The sequence below is a fragment of the Bos grunniens genome, chromosome 23, assembly GCF_055505025.1.
Source record: "Bos grunniens cultivar Pamir isolate PY7600 chromosome 23, Bosgru_T2T1.0, whole genome shotgun sequence".
Taxonomy (NCBI): Eukaryota; Metazoa; Chordata; class Mammalia; order Artiodactyla; family Bovidae; genus Bos; species Bos grunniens.
This window is the reverse complement of record NC_141187.1, coordinates 10,561,496-10,576,778: the sequence shown is the minus strand read 5'-3', so window position 1 is coordinate 10,576,778 and position 15,283 is coordinate 10,561,496. Positions and strand designations below refer to the sequence as shown.

At 49.9% G+C, this 15,283-nt stretch overlaps 1 protein-coding gene across 32 annotated transcripts in view; it reads right to left on the bottom strand.

Moving 5' to 3' along the window:
* The window catches only part of ZNF76 (zinc finger protein 76), a 30,524-nt gene that overhangs the window by 5,053 nt on the left and 10,188 nt on the right, over positions 1 to 15,283 (bottom strand). For 9 of the 32 annotated variants that reach the window (XR_015153031.1, XR_015153030.1, XM_086371279.1 and 6 more), the window contains 9 exons: positions 9,807 to 9,974; positions 6,177 to 6,257; positions 5,983 to 6,060; positions 4,569 to 4,768; positions 2,494 to 2,610; positions 2,080 to 2,155; positions 1,412 to 1,537; positions 1,121 to 1,300; positions 93 to 326 (listed from right to left, as the gene is read on the bottom strand). Coding sequence is in view for 18 of the 32 variants with exons in the window: in XM_086371279.1 (XP_086227405.1) it covers positions 93 to 326; positions 1,121 to 1,300; positions 1,412 to 1,537; positions 2,080 to 2,155; positions 2,494 to 2,610; positions 4,569 to 4,768; positions 5,983 to 6,060; positions 6,177 to 6,257; positions 9,807 to 9,879 (1,165 nt within the window). In the remaining 14 variants the exon portion in view is untranslated. Of the gene's footprint in view, positions 1 to 92; positions 950 to 1,120; positions 1,301 to 1,411; positions 1,538 to 2,079; positions 2,156 to 2,247; positions 2,448 to 2,493; positions 2,611 to 4,568; positions 4,828 to 4,898; positions 5,022 to 5,572; positions 5,580 to 5,982; positions 6,061 to 6,176; positions 6,258 to 6,729; positions 6,951 to 9,806; positions 9,975 to 15,283 lie in introns of those variants that run through there. The other 23 variants (XR_015153039.1, XR_015153037.1, XR_015153043.1 and 20 more) reach the window with 10 other exon arrangements.

The following is a 15,283-nucleotide window of genomic DNA, read 5'->3' as shown; positions in this document are numbered from 1 at the left end:
GGGAAAGGAGAGCCAAGGCTGACACCTGCCCCCAGGTGGTCATGGGGAGACCTGGCTTGTCCCCACTCTCACCTCCTGCCCACGCCCCTCACCCTCGAGCTGCTGCTGCTCGTAAAGGGCCTGCTCGCTCTCCTCTGTGGCCTCCAGCTCGCCGTGGGCGCTGCGCTTGTGCATGGCCAGGGTGGAGGTCTGCCGGTAGGTCTTGCCGCAGGTGCTGCAGGTGTAGGGCTTGCAGTGTGTGTGCACCACGTGGTGCTTATACAGGCTTGAGTACTCGGTGAAGCGCTTCCCGCAGCCTGGCACCGTGCAAACGTATGGCTTCTCCCCTGGGGACACTGGGCTGTGAGGGGGGTGGGACCTGGGGCTGGCAAGGGGGAAACTAAGGGAGCAGGAGTGAGGGACAGGGTTGGTGAAGAGAGAGCCAGAGGGAGGAAGAGGGACTGGGATCTGGGACTCTGAAGGGACAGAGCTGGGGAAGATGGCCAGCGGCAGAGACAGAGGAAGTGAGTGTGGGACCACGGGGCCTGCAGACAAGGGGGAGAGAAGACAGGGGGGTGGGCAAGGCTGAGGCTAGTGAAGGGGCTGGTGAGGGGCACCAGGGCCTTGTGAACAGAAGCAGCAGGAGACAGAGAGGGATGACTGACGGGGACGTGCCAGGTATGACGGCAGAGGGAGGGGACGCGTGCGTCCGAAAGATGACAGAAGCTAGACAGGGACGTAACACTGGGGTGGGTGAGGATACACGGGAGTCACATGGACAGTGGACGACGTGAGGAGCTGAAGACATTCCACTCTGCTCTCTCCCCATTGTGCCTGACCCTGGCCTTTATCTGGGAGCTCCGCTGGAGGGGGCGGATTTCAGGTGGGTGCAGATGGGGGCAGGGGGCTGACAAGGCCAGCAGTGCCCATCAGATCAGCCCCAACTGGTAATGGAGGAACTGCTCGCTCACTGCAAGTGAAAGAGCAGTTCTGGGGGCACAGCTGGAACCTCGGGACCCTGTGCCCCGCCCGCGGACCAGCCTGCAACAACCCTCTGTTGAGAAGGTGTCTCAGGTCAGAAGCCTTTGGAAGAGGGGCTGGGGCCTCAGAGGGGGAGGCCCGCGCATGCCAGCTGGCCCACCTGTGTGGATGCGCACGTGATTCTTGTAGTTGGTGGCGCTGGTGAAGCCACGGCCACAGTGGGGCTCGGGGCAGGTGTAGGGCCGCTCGCCTGTGTGGGTGCGCACATGTACCTTGCGGATGTTAGATGTAGTGAAGGAGCGGCCACAGCCCTCGAAGGGGCACCGGAAGGGGCGTTCACCTGTGGAGACCCACGTGTGAGGGCGGCTCAGCAAGGGGTCCCGCAGAGCGGGGTGAGCCCCGGGCTTGGGGCCAGGCCCTAACTGGGCTGGGCGGGCAGGGCCCGGCCTACCAGTGTGGGTCCGGACGTGCTTCTGCAAGTCTCCTGAGGTCTTGAAGGCCTTGCTGCACAGCTCCTCTGGGCACTTGTATGGCTTCTCACCAGTGTGGGTGCGCATGTGGCTCTTCAGCCCATATCCTGTCCCGGGGGGAGGGGAGGGGTGAGAAAAGCACTGGGTGGGGCCTCATCTTTAGCATCTGCCTTCCTAAGGCAGAGGCGCTCTCCCTTAAGGTGTGCCCCGTGAGGCTCCGGGCCTCCTTTGGCACAAAGCGCCTCTGTCTGCCTCTGTCCTGCCACTGTCTGGGCACAGAAGTGGGGCTGCGGCAGCGGTTCCTGCTCCCTGCCCTGTCCAGGGCCAGCTGGCGCCATTCCAGAACCCGTGGAAGAGGAGACCCAGAGAACCTATGACCTCAGGGCCTCAACTGAGGGAAAATGAAGTCCAGAGGGAGGCAAGCCCTCCAACCACTGGCACCCCCCACTGGTCTGTGTCAGGGTTGCTTCTTGCCTCCATGACAGGTTTCCTGCAGTGATAGTGCCCTGCAGCTGGAGCACTGAGACAGCAGTTTCTTCCGGAAGGCAGCCTGGTGCTTGGCTCCCTTGAGGGAACATTCAGAGCTAATCTAGGGTCCTTTACCCTCAGCTGGAAGCAGTCCACCTTGGTCTCCATCCAGGTAGGTTACCTGTGGCAAAGGCCTTTCCGCAGCTGGGGAAATCACACCTGTATGGACGGTCACCGGTATGAGCTCTCTCGTGCACCTGTGAGGACAAGCAACCATGTCATTCAGAGGCGAGAGGGCGTGAATGGGCTCTTCGGTTTCTTTACGGCCCAGAATATTAGCATTGGCCACCTCCTTTATTTTGCTTCCTCTTCAGTGGAGATGCCCCCTCCAGGGAGCCTTCCCTGATTCTCTTCCCTCATGCACTCTTCACGCGTGTCACAGCCCCCCGTGCTGACATTCCTGTACGCTCATCTCTTCCTTCCAGGAGGCAATGAGCAACCTGAGGTCAGGGACCAGTTCCAGTCAAAGCAGGAAGGCAGGATTGCAGCCTGCTGGGAAGACAGCAAGGCTGAGAGCTCTTTGCAGCCACCTTACCTTTAAGTGATGCGCGGTGGTATAGAGACGCCCACAGCCCTTGTAGCCGCAGCGGAATGCTCTGTCCCCAACCTGTTGTCCTTTGCCATTATGAGGAGCCTGGCTCTCATGCAGAACCTGAGGGGAAAAAATCTTGGGGTCCCTATATGTATTCTCCTCAAAGAAGGAAGGGACGAGGTGGGACACAGGGCCCAGCTGGCAGCTTAAGACCCAATAAACAGGGTTAAACCTACCAAGGGGGAGATGCGCAACCTGGGTGATCGATCTAGACAGATGGAACAGACGCTGAGCCTGCTGCAGAAGGAACAGGGCTGGCCAGTGGAGTCACCACCAGCTCTGATGGACAGAGAGACGATTAAATGTCACTGGGGCTCTGACATCTTGGGGAGAAAGGGCGTCTCTTAGATGGGCAGATAGGGCGGGGGGAGGAGTGGCCGCAATGGCCACACTCGAGCTGGGCTGAGGGCCAGCTGCCCCCCTTCTGACCGTGGAGGCTGCTGCTCTGGACACGTTTATCCTCTGATAGGAAGAGATTCCTTCCTCCCTGGGGAAACCCATGTTTGGAAGGGGCACTGCCAAGGGGCTGGCTATGGGGACAAGCTCACCTTGGCTCACCAGAAGCGAGGTGGCCACAACCAACAAAGTGCACAGGTGCCCAGGGCAGGGACCTGCAAGTCCTACCAGAAGCCCAGTTCTACCTGTAGCACCTGGCTACTGACAAGCCCTTCCTTTCCCTCTCTCCTGCCAAAAACCATTCCACACCAGCCTCTGGCTTCAGGGAGCCTTAATGTTGTGCTTTCTTGGGCAGAGTCCTGCTGGAACTGTCCCTTAGCCTTTGTTTTTGGGACACTGTGGCCTTCCCAGGAGCTCTTGAAACTGAACTCTGGAAGGCATGGTGAGCAGGAGTCAAAGGAGGGAGGCCAAATCCACAGCAGGTCTGTATAGTCAGCTCCAGGTCAAGGGGTCAGGCAGCTGACAAAGTTTCCTGGACACTCGAGTAGCTGGTGGGTGGCAGGAGAGGGCCACAGGTGGCTGGGCCTGCTCGGCAGGCGAACCCAGTCAAGCGTTTAGATTTCACTCCCATGTCCCACTGGTTCTTGAGGGAATCAAAAAACTTCAGGGCTAGAAGTGACCCTCTGAGATCATCTGGCCCCAACTCATCATATGAGATGGGAACAAGTTGAGGCCTCGGAGGGGAGTGACTGAGGCAGCACATGGCAGAGGCAGAGCCCACACAGATTTCAGGGCTTACAGTTAAAGCTTGGTTGTCTTCCCAACAGCAGTAAGCTTCTAAAATACACCTTACAGAATGGGGGTGGGAGTGGGCATAGCCCAGAGGGGCCTACTGCGAAGTTTTGTAGTGTCTTTTCAACTTCCTCTTCTCCTCTATGATATAGCCATTCTAGTTTAATTATAAAAACAACTCCCCCAGTCCCCTGGGTAAAATGCACGCTCCAGGAAGCCCTGCTACATCCACCCTGAGGCGCTGGAGTTCGGCCGGGCAGGGAGGACCCTGGTCTGGAAGGCTCTCAGATCTCTGAACTGGCTTCCCCTACAGGCAGGACCACGGCCCAGGCAAAGAGAGCCTAGACTGACTAATGTTTGGAAAGCCAAGATCCTTTTCTTTTGCAGCTGAGCTACTGTGCAAGCCCTGGGTTCCAAGAATCCCAGCTGCTCTGCTACATCTGCTCTCGTCACTGCCTACAGAGGTTATTTTCCCAAATGACTTAATGAGTCGCAGAAAAGAAATAAACACAAGAACATCTGACCTCAGAGAACTGGAAAACTAATAAAAGTCGCTGGCAAAGGTTTTCTCAGACAGTGCAGCCAAAGTGAAGCTGGGCCTAAGTTCCCACCGTATGGGTATCACTGTTTCTTACAGCTGCCTTCCCTCTGCAGAGACGCATAAACAAGTGGGAGTGTACACAGCTGTTGGCGGGCCCCAGCTGGGCTGTGACTCTTGCCCAAGAAGATGACCCGTGAGAGATGAGTCGGGGGAGCCAGGCTGCGGGTCACAGGGAGTAGCCCTGGTCATGTGCAGGCACAGGACTAACCCTGTCATCTAGAGAGCTCACCTTGCTGGTATACTGCTCCAGGGCCACCACTGTGTCCGCACTGAAGCCCTCGTCATCCTCTGCGGCCAGGCCCTCCAGGCCCACCTCTGTCTGCACAGCCAGGATGGCGCCATCTGACGGCACAGCCACGGGGTGGTGAATGTAGGCGGTGGAGCCATCTTCCAGCTGGACGGCTTCCAGGGCACTGGGGTCATAGCCCTCTGCAGGGAACATGCGGTTAGCCCAGAAGCTGCACAAGGGCAAGAGATGCGGCTGGGACCTGGGCGTTGAGGTAAGGAGAGGTACATATACCGAGGAGGGTTTAGCCTCTGGTTTCTCCTGCTCCCTCACCTTGGTGGTCCACTCTGGCTGGCCCTCCCTCTGGGGCCACCTCTCCTAAGGATGAGGTCTCCTATGGAGTACTCACTGGGAACACACAAGCTTGGTGAGGACCTGAAAGGACCATCATCTTGGCTGAGATGACCATGAGAACCTCCTGACTGGTGGCCCCTCACCCCATCTAGTTCCCTCCAGGCAGCATAGCATCCAGAGGGAGCTTTGCAGGACACACGTGTGGTCTTGTTACCCAACAGCCTAAACAGTTCAACCATGTCCATTGGCCTCAGGATAAAAACCCAAACCCTTATTCTGCAGCCCCAGTGCTCTGGCCCATCCTCTCTGTTTGGCTTCACTTCACCCACTCTGCCCTCCCCTCCAAGACTCAAGCTCCTGGCAGTTCCATGAATGTGCCCTTCTTTCTCCCTGCCCACCTCCACCCCTGTTTCCGGGTCACACATGCTGTTCCTTCCGTCTGGAGTACTGAACCCTTCTTGCCATTGCTCTTTCCCAGCTAGGCCCACTCCATCCTCCAGCTCCCAGCCCAAGCGTCACTTTCTCAGAAAAGCCCTCCCTGAGTCTGAACCCCATTTGTAGTGATCAGTTCATGATGGTTCATTTCAAGCCCTTTCCCCCACTAGATTCTAGGAGAGCAGGGACTATGTCTGACCCTGTTCTCTTTTGTATACTCCACACCTAGTGCCTGGCATGCAACTGCTCAAAAAACTACTTGTAGAAGAAATAAACCATTATTCTTCAGTACCTTAAAAGCTTCATTCTTAAAAAATGTGACTTAAGTATGTGGTCCTGGTTTTGGATATTATTGGATCCCATTTAAAGCCTTAACACTTTGTGGCTGTGCTGTAGCTAGAGCCGCCAGGCCCAGGCCATGGACTCCCATGCTCAGGCTCCTAGGGGCAGAAGCAGCTGCTCCTGCGGTCCACGCCAGGAAAGGCAGGGGTGCCTGCTAATCCAGGTGAGCGTGGGGCCCACGGCTCCATGTCTCCGCCCCAGCTCCCAGGGTGCACAATGCTATCCCCCAACCACGGCCAGTTCTGCCTCCCTTCCTTCTCACCAGTCATGAGGACTGTGACCCCACCTTTGGGTGTGCGGTGTATGTAGGCCATGCTGCCATCTTCCAGCTGCACGGGTTGTCCATCCTCAAAGGAAAGAGGCTCTGTAATGAGAGCAATGCCTGCCTTTCTCTGGAGCTTGGGGTCAGGGAGCAGGGCTCCTTCAGTGGAGGCTGCCTGGCCTCGCTCATGTGGCAGGGGCGTCCTGGGATGCCCTCACCTTTCTGCACTGTCACTTGGTGAATGTATGCAGTGGTCCCATCCTCAAGCTGGATCACTTGCCCTTCAAGAAGCTTGTCTCCTGCGGGGGCAGAAATGGAGAGAAGTGGGCCAGGCCCAGAAGAGGGCTGAGGAACACTTGCCTGCTTTAGTACAGGCCTGTTGGAGGCACAGTCTGCATGTCTAAGCACAGCTTAGATATTCTCCATGTTACCTCACTCCCTGCCTCCCAGGTCTGGGCCTCAGAGGTACCAAGGCAGAGACATCCTGCCATGAAGAATCCTAAGCTCCCAGAAGATTCCCCTTCAGTCACTCACAGGAGGAGCAACTTCATTTATTATTCTACCCATGCCACACAAAGCAGGGACTTCCAACCTGGCAGTAAGCTGCTGAGATTGAGCTAAACAGCAAAGTTTTCCCTGAAATCTGGAAAGGCCCCAAATGGATCCAAATTCAGATCTGACTCAAATTAACTAAATCAAAATATGTTCCCTTGTCTCCCACTGCGGCAGTATGCCAAGACCAAGACCCTCTGATAAGGCAGTATAACTTACAGGTTAAAAGCAATGGGCTCTGGGGCTTCCCTGGTGGCTCAATGGGAAAGAATCCCTCTGCCAATGCAGGAGAAACAGGTTTGATCCCTGGTCCAGGAAGATCCCACATGCCATGGAGCAACTGAGCTCATGTGTCACAACTAATGAGCCTGTGGTGTAGAGCCAGGAGCCACAAATGAGCCCACATGCAGCAACTACTGAAGCCTGAGTGCCGTAGAGCCCTGCAACAAGAGAAGCCACTGCAACTAGAGAGTAGTCCCCACTCGCTGCAACCAGAGAAAAGCCTGTGCAGCAACAAGTGCCCAGCACAGCACCCCCGCCCACACAAAAAAGCACAGGGCTCTACAACCAGTCCAGACCTCCTGGGTTTGAATTTCAGCTCTACCTCTTACTAGCTGTGTGATCTTAGACAACTTATTTAACTTCTCTGTGCCTCCATTCAGAGAAGGCAATGGCACCCCACTTCAGTACTCTTGCCTGGAAAATCCCATTGATGGAGGACCCTGGTAGGCTGCAGTCCATGGGGTCACTAAGAGTCGGACACGACTGAGCGATTTCACTTTAACTTTTCACTTTCACGCACTGGAGAAGGGAATGGCAACCCACTCCAGTGTTCTTGCCTGGAGAATCCTGGGGATGGGGGAGCCTGGTGGGCTGCCGTCTATAGGGTCGCACAGAGTCGGACACGACTGAAGCGACTTAGCAGTAGCAGCAGCAGTGCCTCCATTTCCTCTCCTGAGAGCAAAAGGCTCTTAGATTTAGAATTAGAATTATATAGGCCTCTCCTTATGTCCAGGGAGTTTGAGAGGGAGAAGGGATAAAGGAAGTGAGAAAGCAAAGAAGGGAGACTGAAGACTCAATGACAAGTGGTTTCCTTGTTCATTTACTTACACGTTTCAAGACCAGACAGTTACTTCTGGCTCACCTCTGCTGATGTCTACCCCTCAGAAGAATTCTCAAACTTGTCCCCAAACTGAGTTTTCTTGGGTCTGTAACTAATAGTTCCACAACCCAGCCAGAGTAGGTAAGGTGGTGACAAAGGTAGGAAGTAGGAGAGAAACACAGCTGAGACGAGGGGAGGGCAACCCCCTCTTCCCTCCTGCCCAGCAAGCAGCAGGCTGCCCTGCCAAGGGCACTAGTACTTGGGGATCTGAAAGTATCAGCAGAGCTTCTGCTAGGAGAGTGGGTACTGTTGCAAGACAAGAAACAAGATGCCGAGAAGAGTTATTAAGGGAAAACTCTCAACCTAGAACTTCTTCTAACAAGCAGAGATGACAATGCGGAGAGGAGTGGGGTGCTGGTGGTGGGGAGAAGAGCTGTCAGGACCCTTACACCCCACTGCAGAGGTGACTGTAGGTTCCGTTTTGCCCAGAGTGGTCCCGGTGCCTTTATTCAGAGCATGTTCTTCCACTCTCCAAAGTGTCAGCTTTGAATAACACATTTCATGCTTACCCTGTTTATAGGTAAGTCTCATAACATTTTAGGGCTTCCGGCTGGCTAAGCTGGGCCCAGACAGAGCTGCCTGCTGACAGAGATGAAAGTGCACTGGTTGAGAGCATCAAAGGAGCTCACCTGCAAGAGAGCTGCCTTTCAGGACAGTGAAGTTCTGGTTCCTCAAGGCCAGCTCTACTCTAAGCAGTATGAAATCTGTTGGGTGTGAGTGTGTGTGTGCATGCATGTAAGGACACACTATAGCACCATGGAGGAAGAAGAGAACAGAGCCAGGAAGAGTGACAAGAGAAAGATATAAATGGGGAGGTGGGGGAGGTAAAGAGATCATCCAGACATAAGAAGGAAAGACATAAGAAAAGAGAGTGGCTTTCCAAGGCCAAGCACAGCCACTTGTTTGTTTTTTCATTCATTCAACCATTAATTCGTAACAGAAGACTGAGGCAAGGGGAATAGCCGGGTCCATAGAGTAAATGCAGGTCCTGAATTCTTCCATCCCGCTGAGACTGCTGTGAGAGGGCAAAGACCTCCAATGGGAAGGCTGCAGGCTTCACAAGTATTCTAGAGAAGTCCATTCTCAAGAAAATAAAGCCAGCCAGCTCCACACGTCATCATATGGAAAAAGCCTATCGATGCTATTAAGGAGCCTCTTTGTTGTCATCAGGAAGCAGCCGATTTAAAATGAAATCAACAATTTATAAGCTTGGGACTTGAAATACATTTTGACAATGTGTTGAAATGAAGGAGGGCACTGTTGCAATGACAGTGGAGAAATGAGGATGGCGGTGCTCACAGAGTGCAGAAAAGGCAAAATAAAGAGAAGGAACGAGGCAGTGTTTGGCCAGTGCTGTCCAAGAAAGACCCACATGCCATCTGGCGTGCCTGTAAATGCTGGCGAAAAGAAGGAGCTTGTCAGGACACTGAGTGTCCTGGCCAAAAGGCCCTGCTCTTCAATAATGCTCTGTTCTGACTCCATGCCCCCTTGAATTTAAGTTCCTTGAGAATTTGAATTTCAGGTAAATCTGAATTGCAGATAAACAGTGAAGGATTTTTTTTTTTTTTTAGTACTTGGTATTACTATGTTATTGCTTTTAGTATTTAATCTTATGTTTATACATAGCTTTCTCATGCAGTATTTGGAACATACTTACACTACAAAATTATTCATTGTTTATCTGTAATTAAAATTTAACTATGTGCCCTGTAGACTTTTTCTGGTCACCCTAGTGGGGCCCCCTACCCTGAACCTAAAGAGTATGTTGCACATGCTCAGAAGATAGTTTGATTGCTTAAACTTGCTTAAATTAAAATGAACTGCTTCTAGAAAGAACTGAGAAAACTGGAAAGGGAATATTTGAAAAGCAGGAAGTCACAAGCAGCACTGTGTTCATCCATGCCAGAAATATTTATGAACCTCTTACCACACATAAGGGAATCTTGACTCCTGTAGCTAGGCTAATCTGATTTTCTAGCCTCCCTAGGTGGCATTATATTTTAGAGTTACTTTTTCATCAATCACCTTGAGATATTCTCATGCAGAGAAAGTTGTAGCAAGCAGGCAAGAGGGCAGGGTGGTCATGAGACTCTTGGACCAGGACAGGGCAGGATTCTGCAGTCCGCGGAAATACCTTTGACAGCTTGCTGGACATAGGCCGTCGTCCCATCACTGAGGGTCACCGTCTGCAGCCCCAAGCTCTCCATGGCAAACTCCTGCCTGTGCAGTCAGACATGAAGTTGGCTTCTTTCCAGCACCGGAGCCACAGCTGAGGTTAGAGATTTCCTTTTGCGTCACAGATCTGAGAAAATGGACAGTGTCATATTATGAGCTGCATGGCTTCCTCCTGCCACAAGGACACACAGGGACAGTGAATGAGGCCAGCCAAGAAGAAGAAGAAAAAGAGATGAATTCTTCAAAGTAGAGAACTATGTTGGCTTTTATTAAGAGTTCGAAATATACACATTTAAGAATTCTAAAAACTGAGCATTCAAGAGAAACATGCCAGCCAAACTGGTTGTAAATTAAGATTTCATTAATCAAAACCCACTTTTAGGGACTTCCCTGCTAGGCCAGAGGCTAAGACTCTGTGCTCCCAAAGCACAGGGCAGGGGTTTGAACCCTGGTCAGGGAACTAGAAACCACATGCCACAACTGAAGATCCTGCATACCGCAACCAAGACCCAGTGCAGCCAAACAGATCAGTAAATAAACAAGTCAATTGTTTATAAAACCCCCGTTTAAATTCACTCCCCTAGAAGGGAGACTCACTGAAGGCAGGAGGCCAACTCCGGGGTTGCTGGTTCTCTGTGACCATTCTGACATCTCTCCTGTGCTCAGATTCATCCATTCACCAAGAATCAGTGAGGTCATTCTTTTTTGGGGGGCCATGCAGCTTGCAGGATCTTAGTTGCTGACCAGGGATTGATCCTAGCCCCTTTGCAGTAAAAGCACAGAGTCCTAACCACTGGACCACCAAGGGATTCCCAGTGGGGTCATTCTTGATTCCCCCTTTATCCTCAGAAGTCTAGGAATACCACCATCTTACACCATACACAAAATTAATTCAAATGGATTAAAGACTTGAATTTAAAACCTGAAACCATAAAGCTCCTAGAAGAAAACATAGGTGGTAAGTTGCCAATGATTTCTTTTTGGAATTTGTCACCAAAAGCAGAGGAAACAAAAATAAACAATTGGGACTAAAAAAACTAAAAAGTTTCTGCACAGCAAAGGAAACCATCAATAAAATGAAAAAGCAACCTATTAAATGGTAAAAATATTTGCAAATCCTGTATCTGATAAGGGGCTAATATGCAAAATACACAAAGAACTCAAATGACTCAGTAGCAAAAAGCCAAACACTCCAACTGAAAAAACAGGCAGATGATATGAATAGACAGCTTTCTATGCCCAGTAGGTATATGAAAAGATGCTCAACATCCCTAATCACCAGTGGAATGCAAATCAAAACCATAATGAGATATCACCTCATATCTATCAGAATGTTTTATTACCAAAAAGACAAGAAAAAATAAGTTTTGGCAAGGATGTGGAGAAAAGGGAACGCTGTGTGCTATTGGTGGGAATGTAAATTGGTGTAGCTACTATAGAAAACAGTATGGAGATTCCTCAAAAAATTTAAAGTAGAATTACCATTTGATTGAGCAATCCCACTTCTGTGCATTTATGCAAAGAAAACAAAAACCTTAACTTGAAAAGATATATGCATTTCCATATTCATTACAGCATTATCTACAATGGCCAAGACATGGAAACAATCTAAGTGTCCACTGATGGGGGAATGGATAAAGAAAGAGCTACACCACACACACACACACACACACACACACACACACACACACAGACTGGAATATTATTCAGCCACAAAAAGAATAGTATCTTGCCATTTCAACAACATGGATGCACCTTGAGGACATTACACTAAGTGAAATAAGTCAGGCGGAGAAAAAATAAGCACCGTATGATCTCATTTATATGTGGAATCCTTAAAAAAATTAGATTCATAGATACAGAGAGCCGATTGGTGACTGCCAAAGGCAGGGGTTGGCGGTAGGTAAAATGAGTAAAGGGAGTGAAAAGGCACAAACTTCCAGTTACAAAATAAGTCCCGGGGGATGTAAGGTACAGCATGATGACTACAGTTAATAAAACTGTATTGCATACTTGAAAGTTGCTAAGAGAATAAAATTTAAAAGTTTTATCACAAGAAAAAAATTCTGTAACTGCATATGGTGCTGGATGTTAACTGACTGACTGTGGTGATCCTTTCACAATATACAGATACTGCTGCATGTTGTACACCTGAAACAAATATAATGTTGCATGTCAATTATACCTCAATTTAAATAATTAAAAGACAGACAAGAAGGTCAAGGTACCTAATTCCAGGTGAGTATCACCTCACCTGTTGACTAATGTAAGAACCTCCTAATATGTGTCAATAAATTCTTGCCTGTTTCTCACTCAAATTTTGTGTCAGAATGCCTTTTTTGTTTTTAAAGTACAAATCTAAACCTACTACTTCCTTGATTAAAACTCTTCAGTGGCTTCCTATCACCCTAAGAATTCATTCACCTTGCAGGCAAGGCTGGTCCCCTCAGAAGTCCCTGCAGCCCTGGCCACCACGTTTTCCTGGCACTCACAGTCCTAGGGTCACATGCCTACCTCTTCTTCTTTAATACACGTTGCCTACACAAGACTTCGGGCTCCAAACCCAGTTCCTGGCTCACTGCGGGCTCTCCACAAATCCTCGAGCTGTGACGTGCCAGTCCTTGTCCCAGTAGGGAAGCACTGACACGTGCGTCTGCTGTGGGACGGAGTACCGGAGCCCTGCTCCAGGGCAAGGTTCTCTTTGCCACCCATCCATAGGATTCTCCCAGGCTCGAAGTCTGCACGGCCTACTGGACTCTTACTAGCTGCCAGCTCATCTTCTCAATCAGTGCTGCCCGACCTGTTATCACATCAGGGCACCCAGAGAGGATATTTGTATGTCACACTTTGGGTGCTGGTGCTTGAAGTCATGAGCAACCAGCTAGAGCTTTGGCAGTTCCAAGGGCTGAGTGGGTAAGCACCCTGACATAACTACAGCCCGTCTGTGACACACTGGTGGGGACGGTCTCTGCTAGACTCGGCATCTCCACCAGAATGATTCATACCTTCTGTCCATAACATTTACTGAATGGGCTAAGCTCTGGGGACAGCAATGCTACTATCGCTGATAGTGAACACGGCCAGGAAGCTAACCGTGTACTAGGCATTTAAATTTGGTAACCTGTTTAATCCTCACACTGACCCTTTAATTAAATACTATTATCCTCATTTTACAGTTAAGGGAGTTGAAGCTCTACTCAAGGTTGCACAGCTAGTAAATGAAAGAAAAGGATTTGAATCCAGCCCACCTGGCACCAGAGCAGTACTCCTAAGGAGTCTATTCTGCTGCCTAATACAGAGGTTTTTAGCTAGAGTTTATGAACCCTGAAGCCACCTGATAACACGTTTTTGGTGTGTGAGCTTGCACATTTTTCTGAAGAGGGGAGAGTCATGACCGTCATTGGAGTCTTACAGGGATTGAAGGAGGTAAGGAACCATTGGTCTAGGTAGGAATTCCGATACATGATTCATCTTTTCTGGTCTGCTCGGATCCTGGCAGTGACCTCAGTGTTGCCCAGAGTCCTGATGACCCCCAACATGGTCCCTACCTCATGAAAGCCCTGGGCCTGGCCACTACTGGACTGCTCCAGGACCTTCGACTTTCATTCTCTTAACCAGGGAGATAAGTTCTTTTGGGGAACTGTTTTCATATTAACAGCACTGTATCAGAAATAATACACCTGAGAGACCTATGTCGGGATTACAAACCAGCCTCAGATCTTTATGGCTGGGCCCTGTGGCTGCTGAGGCAATGGCTGGTTTAACTTAGCTCATCTGTATTCTACTGAGATTTTCTGAGGAAAATCTGTGCCATGGTTAACAACACAGGCTCTGCTGTCAGTCTTGGTTCTAACTCAGACTTTGCCTCTTTCAAGCTGTGTGTCCTTGGAAAGTAACTGGACCTCTCTGAAATTTAGATGATACATCTTAAAAACAAAATGAGGATAACAGTGGCGTCTTTGTCACGTTACTGTCAGGATGAAATGAGGTCACAAACGTCAGCATTTAGCGCAGTGAAGGCACACAGGGATTACCCGAGAAATGCTGGCTCTAGGGAAGCGGGTGAAAGGGGAACCTAAAGGGATATGCTTCTGAAGCAATGAGTATTCCTGTAACAGCTAGGAGTACTGACAACAGCCTGGGATCTGTAGAAAGGCTCGTAACCTCAATTTCACCTCCTGTTATTGCCTCTTCATCTGTAAAATGAACTGTTGGCCCAAATGACCCTAAAATCCTTGCCACCATTCATGTAATTACATTTATTAAATATACACCCCTTAATACATGTCAGCTGCTGTTTAAAGTACTCTATCTATACTATCTTTTTTAATCTTAAAAACAATCCTATGAGGAAATGAGTACACTATCCCCATTTTACAGCTGAGGTGACTGAAGCTTAGAGGTGGAATAATTTGCTCAAGGTTCTAGAACAAGTTAGTGCTGAAGCCAGGATCTAAGCCAGGCTGGCTGGCCCCAGAGTCCATACCTCTTAATATCTGGTTTATTTCCTCCTTTTGCTAATCCACTGTAACACAACATCAGCTCTTAGAACACTTGAATACTGGTTGTTTAACTTTCATCTCACCCACTGCAACTTAATCCTGGTTCTTCTCAACCTGACCACATAGAAGGAGGGAACAGCTAGCAGCCACATTTCCCAAAATAACGCTTTTTATACTCAAAGAAAACAAATCCCTACTCTTTTACATGTTCTCATGTCCAGGCTAAATATTCAGTTTTCCTCCTTAAGCTTCATAACATAAACCTTTAATAAAACAGTCCCCTCTTGCTCTCTAGCCCTTCCAGATCGCTGAATCCTCCTTCCAACAGTGCCTGACTGCGGATGGTGAGAAGTTGCTTCTTGGCTGCCAGGCACATACAAGCGTCTGATTGCCATTTTTCTTCCTTTCTTTTGTTAAATAATGGTCAACTCCGAAGCCTCCTGTGCCAGTACTACCGCAGGGACATTGGCAGAGCCAAAGAAGGCTTGTCACTGCCTGAGGATGGCTGGGTCTGAGCAGTTCCTGCCTGTACTGGACACTTCAGATTTGTAACTCCCCTGGCCCTCTGACAAAGGGCAGGGGGGAGCTGGGCGGGGGGAGCAGGAGTAGCTGCTACCTTTTCTTTTTGGAGGGTGTAATTTTTACCAGCTCCCTAATGACCTGAGCCGAATGGAGAGCTAGTCTAGGGGGAGGTGTGGTGAGGAATAAGAGCCAAGACAAAAGGTAGGGATGAAAAGGGAGACTGACACACCCAGAATTAGCAGCAAGTCCAGTTCCTGTATGTTGCATTTTTAAATGAACTTAACGTATTGTTGGTTCTGGTGCAGGAAACAGCTCCATGACTTCATAATATATAAATGTGTTTCCTCTTGTAAACATAAATTATAGTTACCAGAGAGAGAACATTTATGAAAACTTTTTAGATACATTGAAT